This window comes from Gossypium arboreum, chromosome 1 (assembly GCF_025698485.1).
Source record: "Gossypium arboreum isolate Shixiya-1 chromosome 1, ASM2569848v2, whole genome shotgun sequence".
In the NCBI taxonomy this organism is placed as follows: Eukaryota; Viridiplantae; Streptophyta; class Magnoliopsida; order Malvales; family Malvaceae; genus Gossypium; species Gossypium arboreum.
In genome coordinates, this window is record NC_069070.1 from 17,189,469 (window position 1) to 17,214,543 (window position 25,075).

Sequence of the window (25,075 nt, forward strand, 5' to 3'; positions counted from 1 at the left end):
ACTGATTTTTTTTAGAGATCTAGTTCCTTCAGTTTTTTTTCTGAGTTTTGTTTTTTAACCAGCACACCTCCATTATATTTTGGTTTCTTTTCAAGAAAACATTTATTTATTGTGAAGAATATGACTTTTCATTAAGAGGACTGCTCCAACAAGCTCTAAGAACTCTTATGATGATTCTTAATCTTCATCACTCTCTTCTAACAAAAAATTAAAATTAAAATAAAATTTTATAAACATTAAGGGATAAATTTGTTTGATTTTTTTTAAATTTAAAATCTAATTGATAGGATCTATAAACATTAGAGGAAGAAATTTATTTTCTCATTATATTTACCTTTTCAACCATAGTGAAGTAGCACAATTGATGCAAATTATGTAAATCAAAGGCAAAGATCTTGATCATGCATCAAGATTGTATTCTCTCCCTTAAATCATAAAAAAAGTGCAACTTAAAAAGATTATCCAACAACTCTTCTCATAAAAAAAGACGTTATTTAATTAAATTCCATGCATGGAAGTAAAGCAAACCATTGAGAACCCTGAAAATAGAAACCCACGATTAAACCATTTCTTTTTCAAACTACAACCAAACCCCACCACCACCTGCTACATACTTTTCGATTGGGGTGCCATTGATTGATCTCTCAATTTATATATATACATATACACACATACACACATATGGATTGCATTGTAGATATATAACTTAATAAGTCCAAGACCAGAAAGGATGACCTTCAACAGGGAAACCAAAATTAGACGAACTTGCAGGAGGATGTAAGCTATCTTCTTCATCTTGTGATAAATCAGACTGGTCTGGTTCGAAAAGGTAAGATGAATCAGCAGCCTCCAACAGTGAAGAATGAAACTCATCACTGTAATATTGTGGGATATGGTCGGAGTCAATATCTTCTTGTTTACAGGCTGCCATTGAAACAACAATTGGCTTTTGTGATGGTTCTTGTAATAATAATGGCTTCACATCAGAAAATTCTGAGTTCCTTTGCTCATTTTCTTTCGTTTGCAACTTATCTGTGAGTTGAAGAACCTATAAACACAACCACAAATTTAAGATAGTAACATGAAAATAATCAAGATTTAAGTTCGTGTAAAGCTGCTTGTTAATTACCTCTTCTTTTAGTTTATCTTTTTCCTTAAGGAGATCATCATAGTCAGCCTTGAGGCTATTATACTTGGCTAGCAAAGTGTCATAGTCTTTCTCCAGCTGCTTCGTTTTCCACCGTGCACGACGGTTCTGAAACCATATAGCAACTTGCCTGGGTTGTAACCCAAGGTCTTTAGCCAGTTGAATTTTCCTTTCAGGTTCAAGCTTGTTGTCGACCTCGAAACTCTTCTCTAGAAACTGGATTTGGTCAACAGTTAGCCGTCTTTTCTTCTCAGGTTGATGAAAACACTCATCTAAATACTCATCATATCCATTCTCTTGTTCATCAAACATATTGAAGATTGATCTTTTGGGCCTGCTTGTTTTAAGGGAATCTTCAAAGCTTACTATCGATCTTGTCCCTGAAAATTGCCAATCAATTGAAGTTGCAAAATTTATGAAAAAGTAAGGATATTTAGATAAACCCGAAGTGAGAACAAGATAGTAAAAATACCAAGAAAAGGAGAAGGAGAAGATTCTGGAATGAAAAGGGGATGAAGCCTTTGATTTTGAAGCAAAACAGAGAGATTGTTAGGAAAGCCATCAGTGGAATCATTATTACTAGGATAGACCCTCCCACCCGCCATGAGAAATTGAGGCTAAAAGGGATCAAACGTTGTTGTTGTTGGTTGGTTTTTAGGGAATCATCTTAATCCTCAAAACCATTATACAATCTAAAAACAAAAGAAAAATGGCCACCCTGGTATTTGGGGTTTCTCAAGGCTTGTGGCGAAAGAAGCTGGTGATGATGATTTGTACGAAATGAGAAGTGTTGGAACAACGGCAGCTCATACCCATCACTCATCAGAAGAAGCTAAAATTTTGTTGAGATTTGGCAGTGGGGAAAGTGAAGGAAAGGTGGGAGAGACAAAGGAAAAGTGAAGTGGCAAATTGAAAATAAAAGAGATAAGGGGACTCTTTATCTTGGAGTTGTTGAGCTTTGATGGGGTAGTAATAAGGTCCAGCTTATGGGGGGTTTTCTTATTTTGGGGTATGGTGTGCTTGTAGTTACTTTGATGCCCCCCTTGCTTTTGTTTATAAACTTTTTTTTTAAGGGGTTCTTTTCTACTTTAATTTTCTTTATGCCTTTATTTTCTTTTTATAGATTTTTCGGTTTAAATCGAAAATAAAGTTTGAGTCAAACTGTTAAATAAGTTTGAGTCAAACTGTTAAATGAAAGGTAAAATTTTTACTCACTTCACCTAAACGATAATTAGATTATAGCATATATAGTTGGAAATAATTATGTAACAAGTTTATCAAAAATTAATATAAAAATAAAATATAGTTTTGACTGAAAGAGTAAAATTAAGATAGTTAAAGATATAACATTTTGAATTGCTTTTGTTTTTCTTTTAGGTTTATTAAAATATAAAATAATATTCAGGAACTTCTTGATAACACCATGATTTTATTCTTGAAAAGCATATCCTTTCCAAAATAAAAAAATGATGCAAAAAATATAATAATTAAAACGATGGGTTATTGAGATAGTTGAGGGCTTGGGAAAGAGGCACAAAGCCAACATTAAACTCAAAATAATATCTTTTAAGAGAGATAGTAAATGAAGTCATGCATTTGGTCATGGTTGAGAGGAAGAAGAAAATAAGATGGCCGTCGTTCAAGGGTTGGAATGGGAATAACCCAATCCTCTTTTCATCCAAAAACAAATGGTTAACACTAAAGTCAGTTGAATCTTTAAAATAAAGAATGAGAGGGATAAGGCAAAGGTAGAGGTATGGGGGAAGAAGACAAGAGAAAAGAAGGGTGTAAAAAAGAAAATCAAATAAGTCGGTTTCAGGAGAGGAATGGATGAGGTCGAAATTTAAGGGGCATACACGAATGGTTTGGTTCACTCAGCCTGGCCCTTCATGTTCCCTGCACTACCCCACCACCCACTCTTGCCTGTTGCCCTCTGCCCCCATCTTTCCTCCCTTTCAACGTTTCCTTTTGGTTCTCGTGATCCCCTCTATCAACCACATCACTCAATTCTCGTATCGTCATTAACAAAGTTTTTATATCAAAGAGTTAGATTATATTTCGTAATGAAATAATTAATTTTATATGTTAGATTAAAGAGTAAAATAATTTTTCGATTATAAATTTCATCCAATTTTACTTTTAAAAACTAGTCTTTATATATTAACATGATGTATACATGACACAATAAATATAATTATTTGATTATTCATCAACTATGTTAACTTTTAACGATAAAAATGAATGAAATTTTAACATAAATGATCAGATTGTTATTTAATCAAAATTAGTTGATCAATTTTTCAATAAAGTAGAAAAATTTAATATAACCTCCTAATACTTTTAGGGCTAAATTTATATATTTTACTTTTTTTAAAATATTAAAATCAATAAACTGGTGCTATTTACGTATTTTTACTTTTGAAAATTTACACTAAACCACTGTCTAATTTTTTAGTACCTTTTTATCAATTTATTTAATCTCAATTTCGGATTCCATATGAGCTGATCGAATCAAACGATTTTCAACCATAATCATGAACTAAAATACGAATGCTAAACTTCTTTTTCTTTTCTTTTCTTTTCTTTTCTTTTTTCCCTAAAAGCCAATACTGATGACATTAACAATGCCACTAGAGCATTTTAGAATTACATATGAGAGATGCCCATTTTTAATTTTAGGGTAAGCTAAACTTAAATTTATTAAATTATCACTAACTTTGCATTTTATTTACTCAATTTTAAAAAGTTACGAAATAATCACTAAACTATTTAAAAGTATTTATTTAAGTCTGGGTGGCTAAATTTTTTTTCTTAAAGTTCAGCTAGTGAGCTCCAAGCAACGATTCAACGACCAATATAATAGATCAATGCCCATCGACGAGTATAAGAACATACCTTAGATTCAAGTCGATCTAACGAATAGTGTCGAAAATCGGAGAAAAAAACTGTTTGAATTTTAGTTCACAAATTTATAACATTCAAAATTGTTTCATGAAAAAGATTGAACTGTAGAAGAGAAGGGAATGAGAGTTTTCGATTGGTGTAGGTGGTGCAAATAGAGAAAGTAATACAACAACGATTTTAATAGCCTAGTGATTTAAGTAAAAACTTTCGAATAGTTTAATGACCATTTTGTAAATTTTTGAAGTTGAATAACCAAAACATAAAAGATAGCAAGCTAATTTTATGTTTTTATTGTATCTATTTCTGGCTAATTTTTTAATAGAATACTACTAAGCTTGTGATTTCTTACTTAAATTTTTTCAGGGATGAAATTGGAGTGCCATAATTCAAAATCAAGCAAAATTGGCTAAATTGGAACAAAAAGCAAGAAAATGGGCCAAATTGGAATAATTGTAGGATTGGTTGTTGATAAAAAGAATCAGATTTTTATTTTTTTCAAACTCTATAAATAGAAAAAAAAATCTTATTTTAGTTGATTGTTAGGCATAATCTTAGAGAGGAATTATGCTAAATTTAGCATTTGAAAAGTGTATAAATACCTTATAATGGTGGCATGGAAGGACATAATAGAATAGAATTAAAAACAAATTCTTATCTTTTCTCTTTCACACTTAGTATCTATTTAAGTTTGTTACCATTTTTATTCCATTTCTTTATTTTTTGGTTCAATTGCTTTTTAAGTCATTTCTCCTTTTCACCTATCATCATTACATTCAAATCCACTTTTAAACCCCAATCGAGTATGATTAATCTCATGCTCAACTAACACACCATTTAGCCTTGGGTCAGTTGTCATTCCGATTGAAAATCGTGAGATATGAACCTGCGCTAAAACCTCACAACACAGTATTCATTATCTCTCAAGTATATGGGATAGTCACATTCGTCCCTTAAAGTTATCCAATTTTAGCTCAAAGTGCACGTTGGAAGAAAGTTATTTTGGCGTACAATTGGGAAAATGAGACTGTCGTTTGTAGCATTCGAGTTCCCACGAACAAATTGGTGTGTCCAATTGGAAAAAGCTAATTGAGTTCCACCAAGGGAGATAGTGACCGGATTTAAACGACCTACGTGGTTGAGGCCGTTAATTTGAGTTGGGCTTTTCTAGATCCCAAGGCTACTAAGATCTTAAACCAGGAACATGTGTTACGTGGCTAGATAATTAGTAAGGGTTGGTTTGCAGGTCGTATTAGAACCAACTACACAAGGAAGAGTTGGCGGTTGGGGCGTCCTTGGTCTTTATATCCAACTTATCATTAAAAAGAAGAAAATTAATTTTCAAGGATCGATTCGAGTTAGAAGTATAACGAGACTAAGGCTAAACATTCACATATTTGATTTAAAAATTTAATTTAAATTACTCGACTTTATTTTGAAACCTTCATTCTTTTATTATTTCATTTTATTTTATACTTATTTTTTTCTTTATCAACTTAATTCCCCTTTTATTTTTCAGCTCTGCATGTACAAGTCATAGGCACGACAGTTGGCTAGACTTAGGAATTTGGTCACGTAAATAGGAAAAATAGGAATCCTAGCCCCTATGGGGTTGACCCTAGTACTCTATACTATTGTTTAATTTAATTAGAATGTGGGAAATTGTATTTGGTGGTTTCAACGCCTTACAATTTTGGCACCGTTGCTGGGGATTGGAAATAATTCTAATTTTCATTTATTTTACTTATGACCAGGTTAGAATCGGGGACCTTAGAGTTTGAACTGGAAATTAAGAAATTAGCTCGAACACTACTAAGAGAAGCTATCTGACGCAGAAAACAATTGTAAGTGAGAGAGGCCAAATACGAAACATTATCTTACACAGAAGCAATAGATGATACACTCAGTGAACCAGAAGAAATGGCAAATCAAACCATTTGATAGCTTGCTGTGGCACCAGATGAGCAACAACCGCTATGCATATCTTATTTGATGAAAGGAACACTGTTTGAGTTAAAATCAGTCTTAATTAATCTATTTCCCACTTTTCACGGTTTGCAAAACAAGAACCCCCACACTCATCTTAAGGAGTTTTATATGGTTTGCTTAAGCATGAAACCTCAGGGAATAACATAAGATCAAATTAAAATTTGAGCTTTTCCTTTCTCATTAGCTGACTCTACTAAAGAGTGGTTATTTTATTTACCTCCAGGATCAGTTAATACATGGTCTGACATGTCTAATTTGTTTCTTGACAGATTCTTTCTAGCTGCTCGGACAGTCAAATTAAGGAGAGATATTGTCGGAATAAGACAAAAGTAGACTGAATCACTCTATGACTACTGCGAGTGATACAAGAAGTTGTGTGCAAGTTGCACACAATATGGCTTAACTGAACAATCACTTCTTCAATATTTCCATGAGGGGTTACACCTTATGGAAATGAAGATGATTGATGTCGCCAGTGGAGAAACATTTGTTAACATGACTCCTCAAAAAGTAAGGGAATTAATTCCAACCATGGCTACAAATTCCCAACGAGACAAGTTCATAGGCTAAGTACTCCATCCTTAGAAGATAAAATTGAAAATCTCACTAATGTAGTTTAAAATTTACTTGTAGGAAAAATGAACCTAGCTCGGTGTGCGAGATTTGTGTCATGTTTGATCATCCAACAGACTCGTGCCCAATTTTACATGAGGATACAATAGCACAAATAGATGTCGTTGGAAACTTCTCAGGGCCACCTTTAAGGCTCTATGAACCACATTCAAATACTTACAATGCGAGGTGAAGAGATCACCCAAGTTTGAGATATGGATCGAATCCTCAGTACAACCAATCGTATCAGTAAAGGCCACCTCCGACTCAACAATTTCAACCCCCAAAGATATCTCTTGAGGCCATAATGGAGAGATTAGCTGCTAGTACCGAAAAGTTCTAACAAAAGACTAAAACACACCTATAAGAAATATATTAGAAAATGAATAAGTTTGCACTTGTGGTTAGTCGTTTGGAATTCCAAGAAAAGTTGTCGTCTCAAGCAGAGCCAAATCAACGATAAAATATAAGTGTTATAACCTTAAAAAATAGAACGATTTTGGGGAATGGCACGAATCGTATCCACGAAACTAGACGGGAAAAACAAAAACATGATCCAGCAACTACTATAGAGTTAGCACTACAAAAAGCATTCGTGGTACCACCCCTATTCCCTAGAAGGCTTGCCCAATGTAAAAAGGAGCTAGAAGAGAGAGAAATCCTAGAGACGCTCCAGAAAGTTGAAATTAATATACCCCTACTCGATGTGATAAAACAAGTTCCATGTTATACTAATTTCTTAAAAGAATTATGCACTGGCAAGAAGAAACTCCTGGGTAACAAAATGGTAAGTGTAGAAGAAAATGTCTTTGCAGTTTTACAAAAGAAAATTTCACCTAAGTGTAAGGACCAATATATGTTTGTTATATCTTGCAAAATAAGTAATGTTGACATTAAAAAGGCCATGTGTGATTTAGGTGCATCTATTAACGTTATGCCCTTATCTATTTTTAAATTACTAAACAAGAGTCCTTTAAAAGAGATAGCGGTGATCATTCATTTAGCAAATATGTCAGTTGTGTATTCAGAAGGGGTGTTGAAAAACGTCATTGTCAAAGTAAATGGACTAATTTTTCCTGAATATTTTTACATCGTAGATATGGAGGATGACAACTCAACAAATTCTTTCGATATTCTACTCAAAAGGCCATTTTTAAGTGCCACGTGAACGAAAATTAATATTCAAAGTGGAATACTCACTATGAAATTCGACGGTAAAGTGGTCAAGTTCAATGTTTATGAGAATATAGGTCACTCCAATGCAATAATAATTGTCTCTAGTGTTGATATAATTGAACCATTGAAAAACTTACATTTTAAAAAGGATAAATTAAAAATTGTGCTTTGCAAAGTGTAGATCTCAATGTTATGAGAAAATAAGAAGAATTATTGATGATCAAAGAATTAATACATGAAGTTGTCATTCATATGGAGGCACCACAGTTTCCAAAAAATTTAGGTAAAAGTTTTGAATTGTCTTATTCGTAAACTAAACTCTTCCCTTCCATTTTGCAGGACCTAAAATTAGAGCTCAAACCATTACCAAAATATTTAAGGATTCTAATAGAGGAAAAGATGAGCCTAAATGGAGAAGCTCAAAGACACATAAACTCATTGATGATGGAGGATGGGAAAGAAGAAATTCAAAAATTACTAGGCGCCGAGAGGACATACCCAATTTCAGACAATAATTAGGTTAGACCAGTTCATGTCGTACCTAAGAAAATGACGTGACTATAGTTAAAAATTCAACAGGAGAATATCAAAAATTACATATTCAAGAGCTTGAAGAAATTTGGCATGATGCATATGAAAATGCCCAAATTTATAAAGACAAAACCAATGTGTTTCATGATTAGAAGATAACTTGTAAACAATTTTTAGTATAACAAAAAATGTTGCTTTATAATCCTACACTAAGGATCTTTGCAAGTAAACTTCAAACCAAATGGTTAAGTCCTTTCGTTATTACTCAATTGTTTCCTTATGGTGTAGTCAAAATTAAGAGCGAAAAATCTAGGAAGAGCTTCAAGGTCAATAGGCAAAGGTTGAAACCTTTGAACTTCCAAGTAAATGTAGAAGAAAAGTTAATTCTCGAGGAGCCAAATAGATAACATTTTCAAGTCGTCGAGTTAATGACGCTAAACAAAAGTGCTTTTTGAGAGGCATCCCATAAATATTTCACTACAGCAAAGCAGGTTTTTAATGGCATTTTTTTAGAGTACCGCTAAAACAGTTTGCGGCATTTATCAAAGCGTCGTAGAAAACGCCGCTATAGATAGCGCTGCTAAAATTTGCAACGTTTATGTAGGAAAACATCGCTATAGAACATGATCTTTAACGGCGCTTTTATTACAAACGCAGTTAAAGAACATGATCTTTAGTAGCACTTTTATTACAAACGTTGCTAAAGAACATTGCAGCATATGAAAAAATGACCTTCTTTTAGAAAGGCATCAACCTTCCCATCCAAGAGGCAGCAAGTTCTACATTCACTGTCTTCTCAAGAGGGTCTAAACTCTCCAATTCACTAGAAGAATCAACAAATCATGAATACTATAGTATTGCTCTTAAAGTAATTTGATTGCAAAAACAAAGGGAAAGAGATTATAGTAGAATTACTTATGGAATTACCTGTATCAACTTTATTTTTCAAGTGCTTCTAATATCTGTGAACTATTCTGGCATTAATGGTAAGAGGGTTTCCCATAACCCAAGAATGGTTTCTTTATGGTCCTCCTAGTAATGGCAATGAAGAGTAGAAACTTGATTTCTATTGCTTGATTTCTGTTGTTGAAACCAGTGTAACCAGATATGATAAATAGATATAGAAAATATTCAATTATTCTTCGTAGATAATTTCATCTGCCAAATGTTTGTAGCAGATGCCTCCTACATTATACAATGTCATAACATCTAACGATACCATTATAATGCTAAAAAAATGTAGGTTTGGAATCCCCAAGATGGATTAAATCAGATTCTTTTACAGTTATACATATCAAAATTCATATAAGTATTTTGCAGGTGATAGAATATCTTATAGACAACATCCATGATCCTTTTTCTACACTACATTTGGCAATTATAAAAAATTCTTCAAGTGATGCACTAAGTGCCACAAAACCAGAAGTTAAGATGAGTAATTACTTGGATTACATAGATTACACTTAAGAATGGTATTTGGATCCTAAGCCCAACTTGCAGCATTTGGCAAACTCACCTAATCAGTTTTTTATGCTAGAGAGCTTCCTTAATTTCAACCAATTTTCTTCACTTTGATTAATAGGCGAAAACCTAGAAGACATGCATCAAGAGAGATGATATGTTTATCCAAAATATCAAACACTCTACATGTTTAGTATAATGATTTCTCAAAGAATTAGAAAAGCATTAAAAAGAAACACACCCTCAAGCATTGCAAGATTGAGTGTAGGGATTTGAGTACCTTCAAAAACGCAATAATTGAGGAATTACTTTGTTATTTTCTACATTATCACGTCTACATTTGTTCCAACAAGTCAGCCAACCCATCAAAATACCATGTCCTGCCTAGAATCCACAAAAACAATGATGGTTAAGGTCTTTTGAATGCAGTGAAGGCTTTTATATAACCGTCGAAATTTCATAAATGTGTAGTCATTAACATCACTCCAACTCAACATGCCCCGTTCCTTTACCCAATTTAAAGTACAAACATCTATACTGTTCAAATTTTCAATACCACTCCTATAGAGAGAAAAAGGAAACAGTGCACAAGCCTTACAACAGTAAAAGAATCATCTAAGATTGACAAGATGGAATTAAACATATATCTCAATTATTTCACTAAGTGAAACAATATTTAAAACAAAAATCATCTTGAAACCTTTTTCAAGAAATAATGATTAAAATCATAAGGTAACATAGGAAAATAAATAATAAAAGATGATACTTTACATAACAAGTATTAAGGTTATATATGATATTGGAGTCATCTATTTTGTGCAATAATTTTGTAACTTGGAGACTATCCTATACCACAGATGCCTAAAAAATTTCTATGGAGGCAGTACTTCTATATCCTTCTGTTTTGAAATCCAAAATCCTCAAAAGGTTAGAACTTGAAACTTTCAGCTTTAAGGCCTTAAGTTTGAGTTTTAGGAAGGAGCTTTTGAAAATTGAGGAAGCAGATTCCCAGCTCTTTTAATAGGAAAAATATTAAATTGAATCTGTTCAATTATATATGTGTATATATAACAAAAAGAAAAAAACAAGAGAAAAAAACAAAGAAACCAGATATGTAACTTCAAGTTGAATATATTCAAAAAATCAGAATACATATGAATTGGGCTACATAACATGATAACATTTGATCTCTTACTTTACTAGTTATATTAAATGACTAGCATCAAAATGAAAGGCAGAATTAGAAACAAATAGTCACTCAGATAGAAGATCATTTGGCTGATTCAAATAGAAAGTCCTTGAATTTCTTAATTCCACCTTTCTCAATTCATCCCACTTCCACATTTTTAAACATAAGTAAAGAGCTTCACAGCCAAAACTACTTCCTCTATATTTAGAAATAAAACAAAAAGCAAGCAACTTATTATAGAATTTCACCAAAAGATTATGGAAAATACTTATCATTTCAAGTGTAGTTAAACTATCAAATCACTTCCTATTCGAAGTCCTATTACCAATAGATTTGGAATTCAGAAAACAAGAGCAAGTAGCTTATTATAGAATTTCACCAAAAGCAATGTGGCCAACCTCATCATTTTTTTAATGCCAGTGGAATTTATATCATTTTACTATTTAATTTGAAATTAGAATTTACCTGTCAGGTGACTGTTCCAATAATTGCAATTACCAGGAATTTCTTCCATCTTCTTAGGAACTACAAAAGGTTTGCAAGCAAAAGCCAAAGATTAGATTTCAATGTTTTAGAAGGAAGAATAGTGCGCCTTACAAGCTACATAGTTGCTACAATTTCATTTTGTTAAGATTTGTATAATTCCCTCCTGCTGCAAAAAATTTGCTTTACTCTCAATTTACAGAAGCAAAATACAGAACTTCCATTCTACTAATAGAAAATGGTCAAAATAACAAAATTAGGTCTAATTTAGAAACTCTAAATTAAAAGACTGCAAGCCAAAAGAAAATTTTCAGTGGCACATACAAGTCATAATCTCTGATTTACTGGAGTCTTGTCTTAAAAAAGTACATATTGCAAATTTAAGAATACCACAGTACATCCACGCAATTAGCATAATGAACTAAATAAAAAAATTCAAAATAACAAAAAGGCCATAAGCGTATCAGACAAGAACTTTATTCAAGAATCATATCAAGATATACAAACAAGACAAAAGTAAAATAAAATGACAACTAAACCATTAATGAAAACCCCGGATTCAAAAGAAAAGAGAAAATAAATTACAGCAGATCTAGAGATTAAAGAAAAACACAAAAATAGAAAGCCAATAAGAAAATTGAAAAGAAAGAAAGAAAAGAAGCAAAACCAACCAAAGACAATGTGGATTGAAGCTAAGCAAACACACCAAAAAGATAGCTTCTCAATGTGAAGAGCAGCTAAAATAGAATAACAAGGTTTGTATATTTGTGAAAAATAGATTTCTTTGTGAAAAACCAAAGATAGGATTTTGGGGTATAAATTAAGACTGAGAAAGAAATAAGATACATTGTGGGAAATGATATCGAAGAATAAAAAGGGACAGGATTTCTTTGTGAAAAACGGTTTCGTTTCAATAAAAATAAAAAACCTTGGCGTTTATGGATAAAACGCCGCTATTGCTTTACCTTTTACGGCGTTTATGGGAAAAACGCCATAATAGAACAACTTATTGTGGCGTTTTTCAGTTAGCACCACTAATGGTATATATTTGCGGCGTTTTCGATCCAAACGCAGTTAAAAGCTTAATTTGCTGTAGTGTTTATGTTAATTTTTTAATTTTGAATTCATTTTAATTTATTAAAAATAAAAAATATTATTATTATTATTTATGTATTTTAACGTGCTGTTTTCTAAGAATAATGATGGAGGTGACAAGTTAAAAATGGCAAAAAAATGCTTTCAGGACGTGCCCATTGTTGCCATTTGTTGAAACAAATCGAATTGGCCAACCAAATCGAATCGGCCAACAACCCTCCGCTAAATTAAACATACATGGGGAGTACACTTGACCCTTCTCTTTCTTATTTTTTAAAATTGCAAATTAAGGGTAATGGCGACTAAGTTCGGGGATTCATAGGACATGCCATGTTATTACTTGTTCTTTATGTAACATTCTGAATTTTGGGGCTAAAAGTTTTGGGTTTTATTGTTATGTTTAGTGAGTTGGTGGTGCTATTGAGTTTAGTGGTGCGTTTAAATGTCAGAATGGTCCTGCTGGTCTGGTGGTTGGTTGTGTGTTAGTTTGCCTCAATGATCTTGGTTCGAATTTTTGAAGGTGCATTTTTGGATAGGCAATTTATTTTGTTTTTTTAAGTGAATATTTTTAATTATTTATTGTTATTTTTTTGTTTTTATTTTTTTTATTTTTTTAATTTTCTTTTCTTCTTCAAGTTTTATTTCCTCCCTTCTTTTTGCCTTTTGTTTCTTTCAGTGGCTTATTTCTTTTTGAATCGATGGTGTGGTGGTTTTGGTAGAACTTTGTTTTTCTTTGTCAACGAGTCGGCAGCAGGACTTTTTCGATTATCAAAATGGGTGTGGGTTTGAAACTCTTCAACTCTATTTGTGAATTGTTTAATTTGAGGAAATTCGTGTGTGGGTTTCAATTATGGGGTAATTGTAATGTGGATTAGATACTAAATTGCATCAAATTTGGGTTACTATAATATGTGTTGATCTTAATAGGGGGTTAGAGAATGTTTGAGGGTGAAATTCACGTTTTGCAGGCTATTTTAGGGTGGTTTTGTGACCATAGGGGCGGCCACACAGGCATGTGCTTGTTCACACGGCCGTATGGAATTAAGGATTAGGCTTTTCGAGCAAGAGTTGGTGCCACATGGCCGTGTGGCTAACTTGAGGAAAGTAGTCAATTTCACACGGTCGTGTCCTCTGGGCACACGAGCGTGTGAGTTTAGGAATTAGGTTTTGAAGGTGTTGGTGCCACACGGCCTGGCCACATAGTCGTGTGGCTAATTTAGGGACTTAAGGATTCCACATGGGCGTGTGTCTTAAACACACGACCGTGTCTGGTAGGCACACTAGCGTGTGAGACCCTCACACGGCCGTGTCAGCCCTGTACTCAGATTTAGTGTAAATGGACAGAGAGTTGCACGACATATCCCTACGGCCATGTCCCCAGTCCACACAGGTGTGTGCCTTAGTCACACGACCGTGTGCCTCTCTTCGGATGGGCGTTTGCCTTTGCCACACGGCTATGTGCCCCTTGTTGTACGGGCTTTTGACCTCCCACACGGCCAGAGCACACGGGCATGTGGTTTTAAAACTCTTATATTGGTTCTGTATACATTTATGATCTAAATATATGTTTGTGTGGGTGCTCCGACCCTTAGCCAAGTTTACGGAGGGTGTTATAGACTCAATATCTGTGATGATTGCTTGTGATGTGTGATTTTGAATCTGGTCTGTGGAGTGTATTGCATATCTGTTCCGTCTGATTGACTATGTAAATGTCTCTATTCTCTGAATTTGTGTGCATACATACACTTGTATAAATTTAAGGATTTTGGGTGGGTTAATGAAGAGAATGGAGTTTGATTTTGATCTGATATGGTAGTTCTACTGCAATTTACTCGTTTAATGATTTATCCCACATCTGCTGCAGTGCGTTAGCTTTCTTTGCGTCTTTGTTATTTTTCCGGCGATTAAGATCGCAACTTGTCTGTCTGTTGATTACCGCATTACCTTTAGACGGTACATACGCCACTTTCTTTGCGTATTGTTATCTGAGTGGCTTAGTCCTCATATGTGGTGTGTAGGGTTGGATGGGCTCTCGAGGTTCTATGTGGTGTGTTTCGACTGGATGAGCTTAAACAACTCTTATGGGGTGTGATCAGGGGACGGAGAGGTGTGTTGGCTGGATGAGTAGGTTTTATTTGACTGCATTTCATCCATGTCTATGTGTATGTTCTGGCTGCTTGATTGTTTGACTGAACTCTGTTTGTGAATTGATGTGAGTGCGATTTCTGTTCTGTTGGGACGCTAGTTCCAAGTTTCTTTCTGACACGGTGTTTATTTGTAAATCTGATGCAATACTGATTTGAATTCTGATAATGTGTTTTTAGTCTTGTTTCGGTCTCACACTGAGCTCGAGTAGTTCACCCCCTCTTAGTGTTTCCCTTTTAGGTACCCTTTTCTGAATTCTAACGCTAGGCTCAGTGTGTGGAGGTCTCGGATGGTCTCGGTGAAAATGAATTATTATTAGTTTGCATTTTCAGTATCTATTTTATTATTTGGTTTTGAATTGTAAGATTTTTATAAAGTTGTGGTACAAATTTCGAGTTAAGTTTTAATAGTTTTTATTCCGCTTATATACATATATTCTATCTTAGCTGTAATTTTACTGGCTGGTTTTAAACGATTAAATATTATGAACCGACATATAAATTGATTTGTAAAAAATTTCCTACAATCACTTCGGTGATCAATGTAGCATTTAGGATTCGGTCTAAACTTCTAGGTCGGGTTTAGGGTGTTACACTTCGTTGCATGTGTTAATTCTTATACTAAGATTATTCCTCAATTTGTTTTGAAATTGAACCTTCAATTCCTATGCTTAGTTAATTTAAATAATTAGGTAATTCATAAATAATTATTTATTGGTTAATTTGATTTGCAAGTGTTTTGTAAAATTGAAAATATTGTGGCTAAGCCAACATTTCATTGTTATCTCTTTAAATTTGCTTAGCAAAAGTACTTGAGTCTCATTTAAGTAATTTTATCTTTTGTCAAAAAAAAGTTGAAATAATAAGTATATATACATACTCCGCTTATGGTTTAGTTATGAATGAATATTTTAGAAATGTGACCAAATTGAGTAATCAGGATGAGGTGCTTAGGTTGTCATCTCATTTTACTTTAAAAATTCGAGTGACTAACTGAAACTTGCAACACTATGTTAACCGAGTTACCACGAGTAAAGAACAATAATCTATTTGAGAGATAAAATTGAGTAACTGAGGTGAGGTGCTTTGGTTGTTATCTCATTTCGCGTAAAAAGATTCGACTATGTCCTAAGCTTGTTGAAAAATTTAATTGAGTGTAACAACCCATTTTCAGTGAAATCGAAATAGTGGTTTTGGGACAGTAAATCCAAACTGAAAATAAAAATTATATTAATATTATTGCTTGGTTTGCATTATGATAAGATTATTATATGAAAATTCTAATAATAAAATTTTATCGATTATGTGTTTAATTATGGAAAGGACCAAATTGCTTAAAATGAAAAAGTTGAATTATAGTAGCTATAAGTATCAAATAGCTATGGACTTCAAAATTTGAGGTACTTATATGGTAATTAGACCATTAAAGAAAATTTAGTAGATATTTTTGATGAATCATCCATGAAAAATTAGAAATAGACAATGACTAAATTGGAAAGTGAAAAAAATTAATGGATGATAAATAATTAAATAGAAATAATATCATTTTATATCATCTTCATCCCCAAAAATTCTATGGAAATTGTAGGAGACAGAAAAAAAGCTATTCAAGCTTAATTAGGTATGTTTTCTTGTCTCGTTTTTAGTAATTTTTATATTTTTGAGATTGGGTTAACTTAATCTATCTATTTTAGGGATTAATTTGAAAAGATATCAAAGTATCAAAGTTTTTCCATGGATGAAAATGAAAATTTGAAATTTGTGGTAGAAAATGAAAGGTTGTTGATAGATAAACAACTTTTACAAAGGGAATTTTGATGAAATCATGATTCAGGGACTAAATTGAAAAGTGGTAAAACCCATGGAAAAATTTTGAATTTTGTGAAATACGAGTTCTGTAAATGTTATATGAAAATTTCAGTTAGGCTTGAAATAAGGATTAAATTGCATGAATTTCATTTTCTGAGCCTAGGGACAAAATTGGAATTTATGAAAAGTTTAGGGGCAAAATGTAATTTTTCCTAGGGTGTCAATTGAATCCAATTGAGTATGAAATGGATTAAATTGATGTTTAAATTCATTTATATAGATTCGGACAACTCAAATTTAAAACTAGATCGAGGAAAAGAAAAAGTTTCAGGTTAGTAGATTTCGTATACGAACAAGTATCGAGGTAAGTTCGTATAACTTAATTATGCATGTTAATATGTTTGAAAATAAATGTTGTATTTGGGTGAATTATATAAATGCTTAAAGTATGAAAGAAATTATATACCGATATTGCTTGAATAAATGACAAGTTCTGATTGAATTAAGAAATTCGATGGATATATGTGATTTCCCTTATTGAATTTGGTCCTGCATATGTTGCGGACAGAAAGTAGCTCGAACAAGCAATCCTGTTATAGCCCTCTCGAGCATCATGTTAAATAGTTCTTGCTAGCATCCTGATTGGTAGTGATATTGCATGTGTTGCACACTACCGTAGCTTTGTGTGAGCATCCTGTTACATGATTTGACCGGTTGTGATCCAACATATAATGTAGACACAAACGTAGCTTTACGTGAGCATCCTGATATAAGCTCTTATGAGCTTTCTGACATGGCTCGCTTGAAATCCCTATTACCTTATCTGATGCTCCTTGATAATAACTCTTCGGAGTTACCTTTTAAGCTCTATGAGCTCTCTAAATAAAACTCTTATGAGTTTCCTGTTTAGCCTGAATAAGTGTCCTGTTACATGGCTCATCTGAGCATCCTGATATATGGCTCAAGAGTGTGCTCCCTGATTAAGTGCCCTAATGGGTATCCTTGATTATAAGTTGATGGTTTATAGTTTTGTACACTTTGTGTGTACTACCTGAGTATCCATCGAAATTTCAATGATTCAATGGATAAATTCCTGAAATAAGAATCTATGAGATTAAATGAATTATATCTTGAATGTTTCTGAAATTTCTGAAAAATTGTAACATGATGAGCTCATCTATACTATTTAATGTACATGTGAATTATGTGACTAACATACTTTTTTGAGTGTATGTGATTAGATAAATTTGTCAAATTGTTGGGAATCATGTTATTGTATGCTTATTTGAATGAATGTAATTTGTAAGTTTAATTCTTGTTATACGAACTTACTAAACATTAAATGCCTACTAGATTTTATTTTCTCTATTTTATAGTGCTCGGAAGCTCATAAAGGTTGGAGACTAGTCGGAGTATCATCACACTATCTCCAATTCGTTTTGGTATAAATAGGAAACTTACTTGGGTATAATGGCATGTATAGGTTAATGATAACAAGTAAGAGTATATAAATGTTTTGGTTGTAATTAACCATTGGAATGACTAGTGATAACATAGTTAATATATTTATGCATGAAGTTATATTATGTTTGGTATGTGAGTATGTATGGATTAGTAACTTAGATATAATCACACTTAGGTAAGTATATGATTAGAAAAGAGTAATTTTATTAAAAACATATCTTAATAAAAAATATTAAAATACTAATAACATAGTATAAAGAAACATTTGTTTCGCATTTATTAGTCCATAGATACAACCCTATCCTTTTCTAGTGATACTCAGGATGAATATAGTAGTTATTGGTGCTCGCAAGCTACTCAATTTCACTCGAAAAAATCAAACTCAATTCGGTAATTATCGAGTTGAGCTGGATTTGAGTTTAGTAATACTCAACTTGAATGGATCACAAGCCTTATCAAGCTTTTGATATTTTGATATTATTCAATTACATTATTACCCTTAATATATATTATAAACCCTAAGTTTAATTATCGAACTAAGCTTGAGCTTAGGTATCCAAATTGGTAATTAAATTTAATTAAACTCGAATTCAAGTAATTTTATTATATCTCGAGCCGGGTTAAAACTTAAATAAAAATATTCAACTGGACTCAAGTTTGACAGTATTGGGCTTAGATAAACTCGATTGCACCCCTAGTGGGATGTTTTAAAGTATGAAGAACCAAATAAATAAACGTAGGAGGCCCTTAAGGCTTGGTCCTCGGTCTAGTCATCTTTTAAAACCCACAAAGTTGACACTCGGACTATTTGGTTCAATTCCTATGCTCTATGGATTTTTAAAATTGAATATCTCTCCTCGTTTAATTTAAAAAATAAATTAATTTTAAATCCTTGCTATAATCTGAAACCAATTTGTTGAAGGTAAAAAGTTAATAATGTAGCAAAAAAGATTTAAACTACCCATACTTTATAATTAAATACCAAAATAATATCAATTATACTTTAAACTGACATCTTTGAAATTTTGTGGCATATTAGGAGTATGACTATAATCAAATTTATGTTATTTAAGTGCTAACACTTGTGCTGCTTAACAACCTTAATTTGTAACAACAGTACCTTGATGAACCAAAATGGAACAACCTTCGTATCTCATCAAAATGTTAACATTATAAAAATGGCCCATGAACCAAGTCCTAACACTTAGTATTAACATTATAATCATATTTTTATAATTGCCAAAACTAAACAAAAAGTGTTAAAAATCAAATTAATTTATTCATTTTTATAGGGACCAAAAATGAAATTATTCCATTTAATGAAACACTAGAAAATCTTAAATTTAATGTTTTAATTTTTGGGAAGACCTAAAAGGAAATTCTCCCATTTAGTCAATTAGGGCAACACCCCTGCTACGCCTTGAATAGAGGAACGAAATCCAGAAAGTACCGCATGTTACAAGTTTTTCACCTAAATTTTTACCCCCAAAGTAACAAAAGATTCGACGGAAACTCTGACCTCCTCTACCCTTAATTTTCTATATTTGATTTTAAGTTTATTACCAAATAAAAAATAAAAATTAAGCCTTCAATTGAGTTGATAAAGATGAAAAATTAATTAATCAAGCCCCTCAATTAACGTTGATCAAGTTTAGCCATTAAATTTTGTTGATGTGATTAAGATTCCATTTGTTTCAACGTAAAATTTTTTACGAAAAAGTATTTTCAATCTTTTCCGATGCTTGTTTCATGTAAAATACGATGGTCAATGTAAAAAGTTTTTCAATCAATATAAAATTAATCCCTTATTTTTGTAAAATGTCTTACCAAATCTTTTTCCGTAAAACATTTTTCAAACTAATAAGGTTCATTATAACACCCTCATACCGGACCTAAACATCGGATCAAAGTACCAGGATGTTAAATTATCTACTACATTCTTCATTTATCAAATATTTTCTTATAAACTTTCATAATTTATCAATTTAGTCATTTTTGTCATAAAAGTTCAATATTCATTAATTGATCATATTAAATCAATTTTATTTCTTCTTACACTTTAATCACACAATTTATCTCAATATCTTATTTCACATATCAAATTTCTATATATTTCACTTCTATTATTTCATCCACATATCTTCTCAAGTTTAACAATTTAGTCCTTATCATCATTCCCACAATTTCACTTTTACAATGCTTTATGTATATTTCATCATCTCATAACACATTCATTAATTTTTTAACATAATTTCATTATTCACATATTAAATTGTTTCATACTTAAAATTTTGTACATTTTCAATTTAGTCCTTATTGCCATGTAATTTATTTTTCACCATATAATCACTTTAATCAAATAATTCATTATAATATCTTATTTCACATAAATATTTTTTTATGAATATCACTTCTCTTGTTTCAATTATAAATTTCACAAATTTTACACTTTAATCCTTAACATCATGAAAATTCATTATTTACTATAATTTCACCTTAACATCACTTTGTAATCAATTCACTACTTCATTTAAACTCTTTATCATAAATCTCAAGTGTATGTTAGTTTCATTGGAAACAACTTTTATGAAATGTTTTTAAGAAATCGCAAATAACAAAAATATTTTATACAAATTCATCCAAACACAAAAAAAAATATTAGTTTTTTTCCGGAAAAGTAAGTTATTTTCTAGAAATCATTTTCTAGAATCTATTTTAGTTAAACAAACAGAAATATTTGAAATAATTATTTGATTTTATAAATAAAAAGTTATTAATTAAAAGATGAATTAAAAACAAAAAAATTGAAAATAATATAATTATTGATTAAAAACATTAATTAAAAATAAAAAAAAGCTTGAAACAATATGAAATAAAAAATACATTAATATGCTTATAAAAATAATGGAACTTGAGACTCAAGGATGTAATCTCAATTATCTAATAATCTAACTAAAGGAGCTAATATGTTACAAAATTAATTAAAAAAAGCTTGAAGCAACATGAAATAAAATAAAAAATAAAAATGTGAGTAGGAGAGAAATTGAACTCAAGATTCAAGGATAAAAGTACTAACATTTAACTATCTGACCAAAATAGATGATTTGTCAAAAATATCACAAGGTGGCTACCCTACTGAAAATGCATCCAGCTTTTTCACTCCAAAATCGATCTGTTCCAATAAATATCATAGAAATCGACCAAAACAATTAAATTTCTTTAAAAATAAGATTTTTTCATAATTTAGCATATTTTAAAAGGTATGTATAATTCAAATATCCAATTCATTTATCATCTTCATCATAATAATAAATAAATAAATAAATAATAAAACCAAATAAATAAAATGCTAATTAAAATTCACAAACTTTATTGTATGGTTCTTTCAAGAACTTTCTTCCCCTTACTTTTCAAGTTTCAAACTTTGTATCTCGCATTTATTAAAGCATGCTTCTTACTTTTCAAGTTTCAAACTTTGTATCTCGCCTTTATTAAAGTATGTTTCTCACTTACGTGTTTACATACTAAGACTTCATTTGTTTCATAAAAAATGACAAAATATTTTTTACATTTTCCTATGTTTGTTTCATAAAAAGCAACTTAGTTAATGAAAAATAAGTCTATTTTATTATAAATTGACTTACTCTTTTAAGAAACGTAAGTCATTTTTGAAAAAAGCTCATTTATGAGTAATTTTATTTTATATAAAAATTAACTTAGATCAAGCTTAATATTATTATATTAATAAAAATAAATTTTAATTTTTAAATATTAATATAAAACATTATAATGTTGAATATTATTTAAAATAAATATTTAATTATTTATATTTTCTTTCAAAAATTATTTATAGTTAATCGTATAATATATTATTAATATGATTAATATAATATACTATTTTATTAAATTATTTAATATTAAAATTTTATTTTAATAATAAATTTTAACAATAATAATTTTAAAATTTAAATTCTAAATAGTATTCTTAATATATTATTGAAAAATATTTATATTAGTGATTTAATAATAAATATTTTAATTATATAAATATGAGTATTTTTTAAATCATGCTTTGCTTTACTTACTTCTTCAACTTTAATGTGTCATTATTCACTCATATATATGTAATCTATGTAATTTAAATTAAGTTTTAATTAGACATAATTCATTATTAAGTTTATATATGATAAAAATTATTATAAAATATTATCTTATTATAAAATAAAATTTGATTTTCTAAAGGAAATGTTTGTATAATATTTTGTACCAAATATATTTATGTTGTATTTATTTCACTAAAAACAACTTTTAAAAAATGATTTCAGGAAAATTTGTCAAACAACAAAAATATTTTATACGAAATCATCCAAATATCATAAAATATCAACTTTTCCAAAAAATCAATTTTTTTTCCAAAAATCATTTTCAAAAGTTATTTTCATTAGAATAAATATAACCTAAGATACAATTTATGAAATAGCTAGTTCATCACGTTAGATTTACTAAAATTTGATTGATTAATTGAATAAAGTATATGAGAGATAAATTAGAAATTGGATGTAACATCACTAATATTTAGTCCTTATTAAAAGATATCTATTCATACTTTCCTTCCAATGTCAATTCGAGTTGACACGTATTTAAAATCATCAAAGACGATAGAAATAAAAATATTAAGATCAATGGAGAAAATAATTAAATACTATGGGAAATTAAAAATGACTTTTAAGTTTAGAGAATTCAATTAAAAAGTGGATTAAATTGAAATAGGCAAGAAGTATTGGGCCATAGTGCAAAATTTAAAAGTAAGATATGATGAAATTAGATGGATGAGAAAAAGAATAAAGACTTGGAGTGTAATTTGACCATGAAGTACATAGTGATGTGATAGTAATAATGATGAATATACTTTATTTTAATTAAATGTTAAAAAAAATGGAGGATGGATAAATATTTCATTAGAAAAGTGTAGAATATTCCATCATCTTTCTTTTCTTTTTTCTTTCTTCTTCTCACGTTACCTTTTTCAATCCATGCAAAAGGTCTTTTTTCTATTCATTTTAGTCCTTCTCTACCATTTTAGCCATTTCAAGCTTTTAAACTTTAAATCCTACCAAAGGTTTTAGTAAAACAACCATAGGAATTCCATGATATGATTAGTTTTGGTGGTGATAGCAATGATACACTTTGAGGAGAAAAGAAAAGTTATGGATTTTAAAAGTTAAGGTAAGACGATGGAATTTCTTAAAGATTTCATGTTTATTTCACTCTAATACATATTGAATGTTATGTATGTGTATCATGTTATTGAAGAGAAAGAGAAGAAGGGTGAAGGAAAAATTAGAGATAAAGGCAAAGGGGTTGCAAAAGAGAAAAGAAGGAAGAAGAAACACTCATCCAAGTATTTTTGTTGCAAGTATATCAAGATTACTTTATATTATTTAAACCTTTTATGAAAATTTGATGAATTAATTTAGCAGTATCATGATATCTTATTTTATATATTAAAATGGTGCCTTGTATTATGAAATTTAATTGAAAGAGGGGTTGAATTGTAATAACCCAAACCCACCCTAGACGTTATGGTCAGACCTGGGGATGTTATTGCAAGTTCATTTGAAAACCCAGAATTCGTTGGTTTTGAAAAGGCGTCATTAGCTTTTGTTACGTGAAAATCTGATTTATTTAAGAACATATCTTTCTTAACCTATTTGTAAAACGGTTGTCTGTTTATATTTTCTAAAGCATATAAGTTTGCACCGAAAATCTTTAGCGCGTTAGATTTTGGAAAACACCACTTATTGTTTGAAAATCCATTATTTTGTAGGAAAACCGAGCATTGTAAAAAAAACAGTTAATCAATTTTGAGCAAAAAAAACGATAATAAAGTCCAAAACCAAAACAGTCCAAGTGTCCAAATAGTCCAAAATTTACAAAAACACCTTAATTCCATATTTAAATAAATCAAATGTAACAAAATATTATAATCGAGCTCCTGTCGTACCAATCTGCCTAAGTCTGAGAGTTAACTGAAAGTGACTAACAAATAGAGAATGAGTTTTCGAAACTCTGTGTGTAACTTTTTAAATCAGTATCACATATTAAATTTCAGACATAATTCATAATAAAGCAGATACAAAACATATATCACATACAGAAACATAAACAGATGCAAATTTACAATCCTACCCCCATCTGCTACACTCCATCTCCAACCATCCCTATACACCATATAGGGTATTAAATACCCATCCAACCCTACACACTACTTAGTGTCAGTAAGACATTTTTCAAAATATTTGCAGCTTAGCTACCAAATCAGTAGGCGATTTATTGCCGTTTACAGAAATATGTGTGGCTGAGCCACCAAATACTCCTGGTTATTATATTGCCCACACTTCCTCCATATACACAAATCTCATCCCAAATGCAAATACAAATATACCAAATGCCAGATATGTATGTCATACATGTTCAAAATCAAACTCAAGTCATGTTTATTGGATATCAGGCCATACATAACATTTTCCAATTCATACATAGTATATTACATATTTTACTTATCTTATATCATTTCAAACATGCGTATTTATTTCTAATTTTACACTAATAGATTGTCAGAATTCGTGTTTTATAGCTTAGTTTATAACATACCGACCCTATGGAAAGCCTACAATCAATCTAAACGATGTTTACAGCTTTAAGAAAAATTTTCAAATTTTAGGCCTACATGCCTGTGTGGCCCATACGGCCTAATGGCCAACCCGTGTTGGCCACACGGTCTCACAAACGCTCATGTGACCCACATGTCTGTATGGCCCACATAGCCTAATTGGCTTAGACCATGTGTCTCACACAGTCCAATACACGGCCTACCACACGACCGAACACATGGCCGTGTGACGTCAACAGTCCACTTTTTTTACTTTTGTCATTCATTGTTTTTCAAGTTTTTTGTTACACACCTAGTCCGATTTTGATGCAAAATCACTCACGAGAATTCTAAAACCTAAACACGTCAAATAAACACCACCAATTTTAATAATGATTCGCGAAATCTAACTAAGAATTAAC

At 31.0% G+C, this 25,075-nt stretch overlaps 1 protein-coding gene and 1 long non-coding RNA gene across 2 annotated transcripts; both read right to left on the reverse strand.

Moving 5' to 3' along the window:
• Positions 1 to 472: 472 nt before the first annotated feature.
• On the reverse strand, positions 473 to 2,184 carry LOC108480407 (homeobox-leucine zipper protein HAT5-like). Its single transcript, XM_017783397.2, has 3 exons — positions 1,620 to 2,184; positions 1,130 to 1,527; positions 473 to 1,048 (listed from the first exon to the last, which is right to left on the reverse strand). Exons 1-3 carry the CDS (start codon positions 1,750 to 1,752, stop codon positions 707 to 709), a joined length of 873 nt encoding a protein of 290 aa, XP_017638886.1. The 5' UTR covers positions 1,753 to 2,184; the 3' UTR covers positions 473 to 706.
• A 7,412-nt stretch (positions 2,185 to 9,596) lies between these two features.
• LOC128292721 (uncharacterized) lies at positions 9,597 to 12,360 on the reverse strand. Its single transcript, XR_008282651.1, has 3 exons — positions 12,161 to 12,360; positions 11,472 to 11,531; positions 9,597 to 10,201 (listed from the first exon to the last, which is right to left on the reverse strand). It is a non-coding gene; the product is annotated as an uncharacterized LOC128292721 (long non-coding RNA).
• Positions 12,361 to 25,075: the final 12,715 nt, after the last annotated feature.

What these genes read in the sequence shown, in the direction of transcription:
- LOC108480407 (XM_017783397.2), bottom strand. Translation starts at nt 1,752, where the DNA reads ATGGCGGGTGGGAGGGTCTATCCTAGTAATAATGATTCCACTGATGGC. An exon ending in TTCTCCTTCTCCTTTTCTTG is followed by an intron (nt 1,528 to 1,619) that starts GTATTTTTACTA and finishes GGCAATTTTCAG; the next exon opens with GGACAAGATCGATAGTAAGC. An exon ending in AAGATAAACTAAAAGAAGAG is followed by an intron (nt 1,049 to 1,129) that starts GTAATTAACAAG and finishes TTGTGTTTATAG; the next exon opens with GTTCTTCAACTCACAGATAA.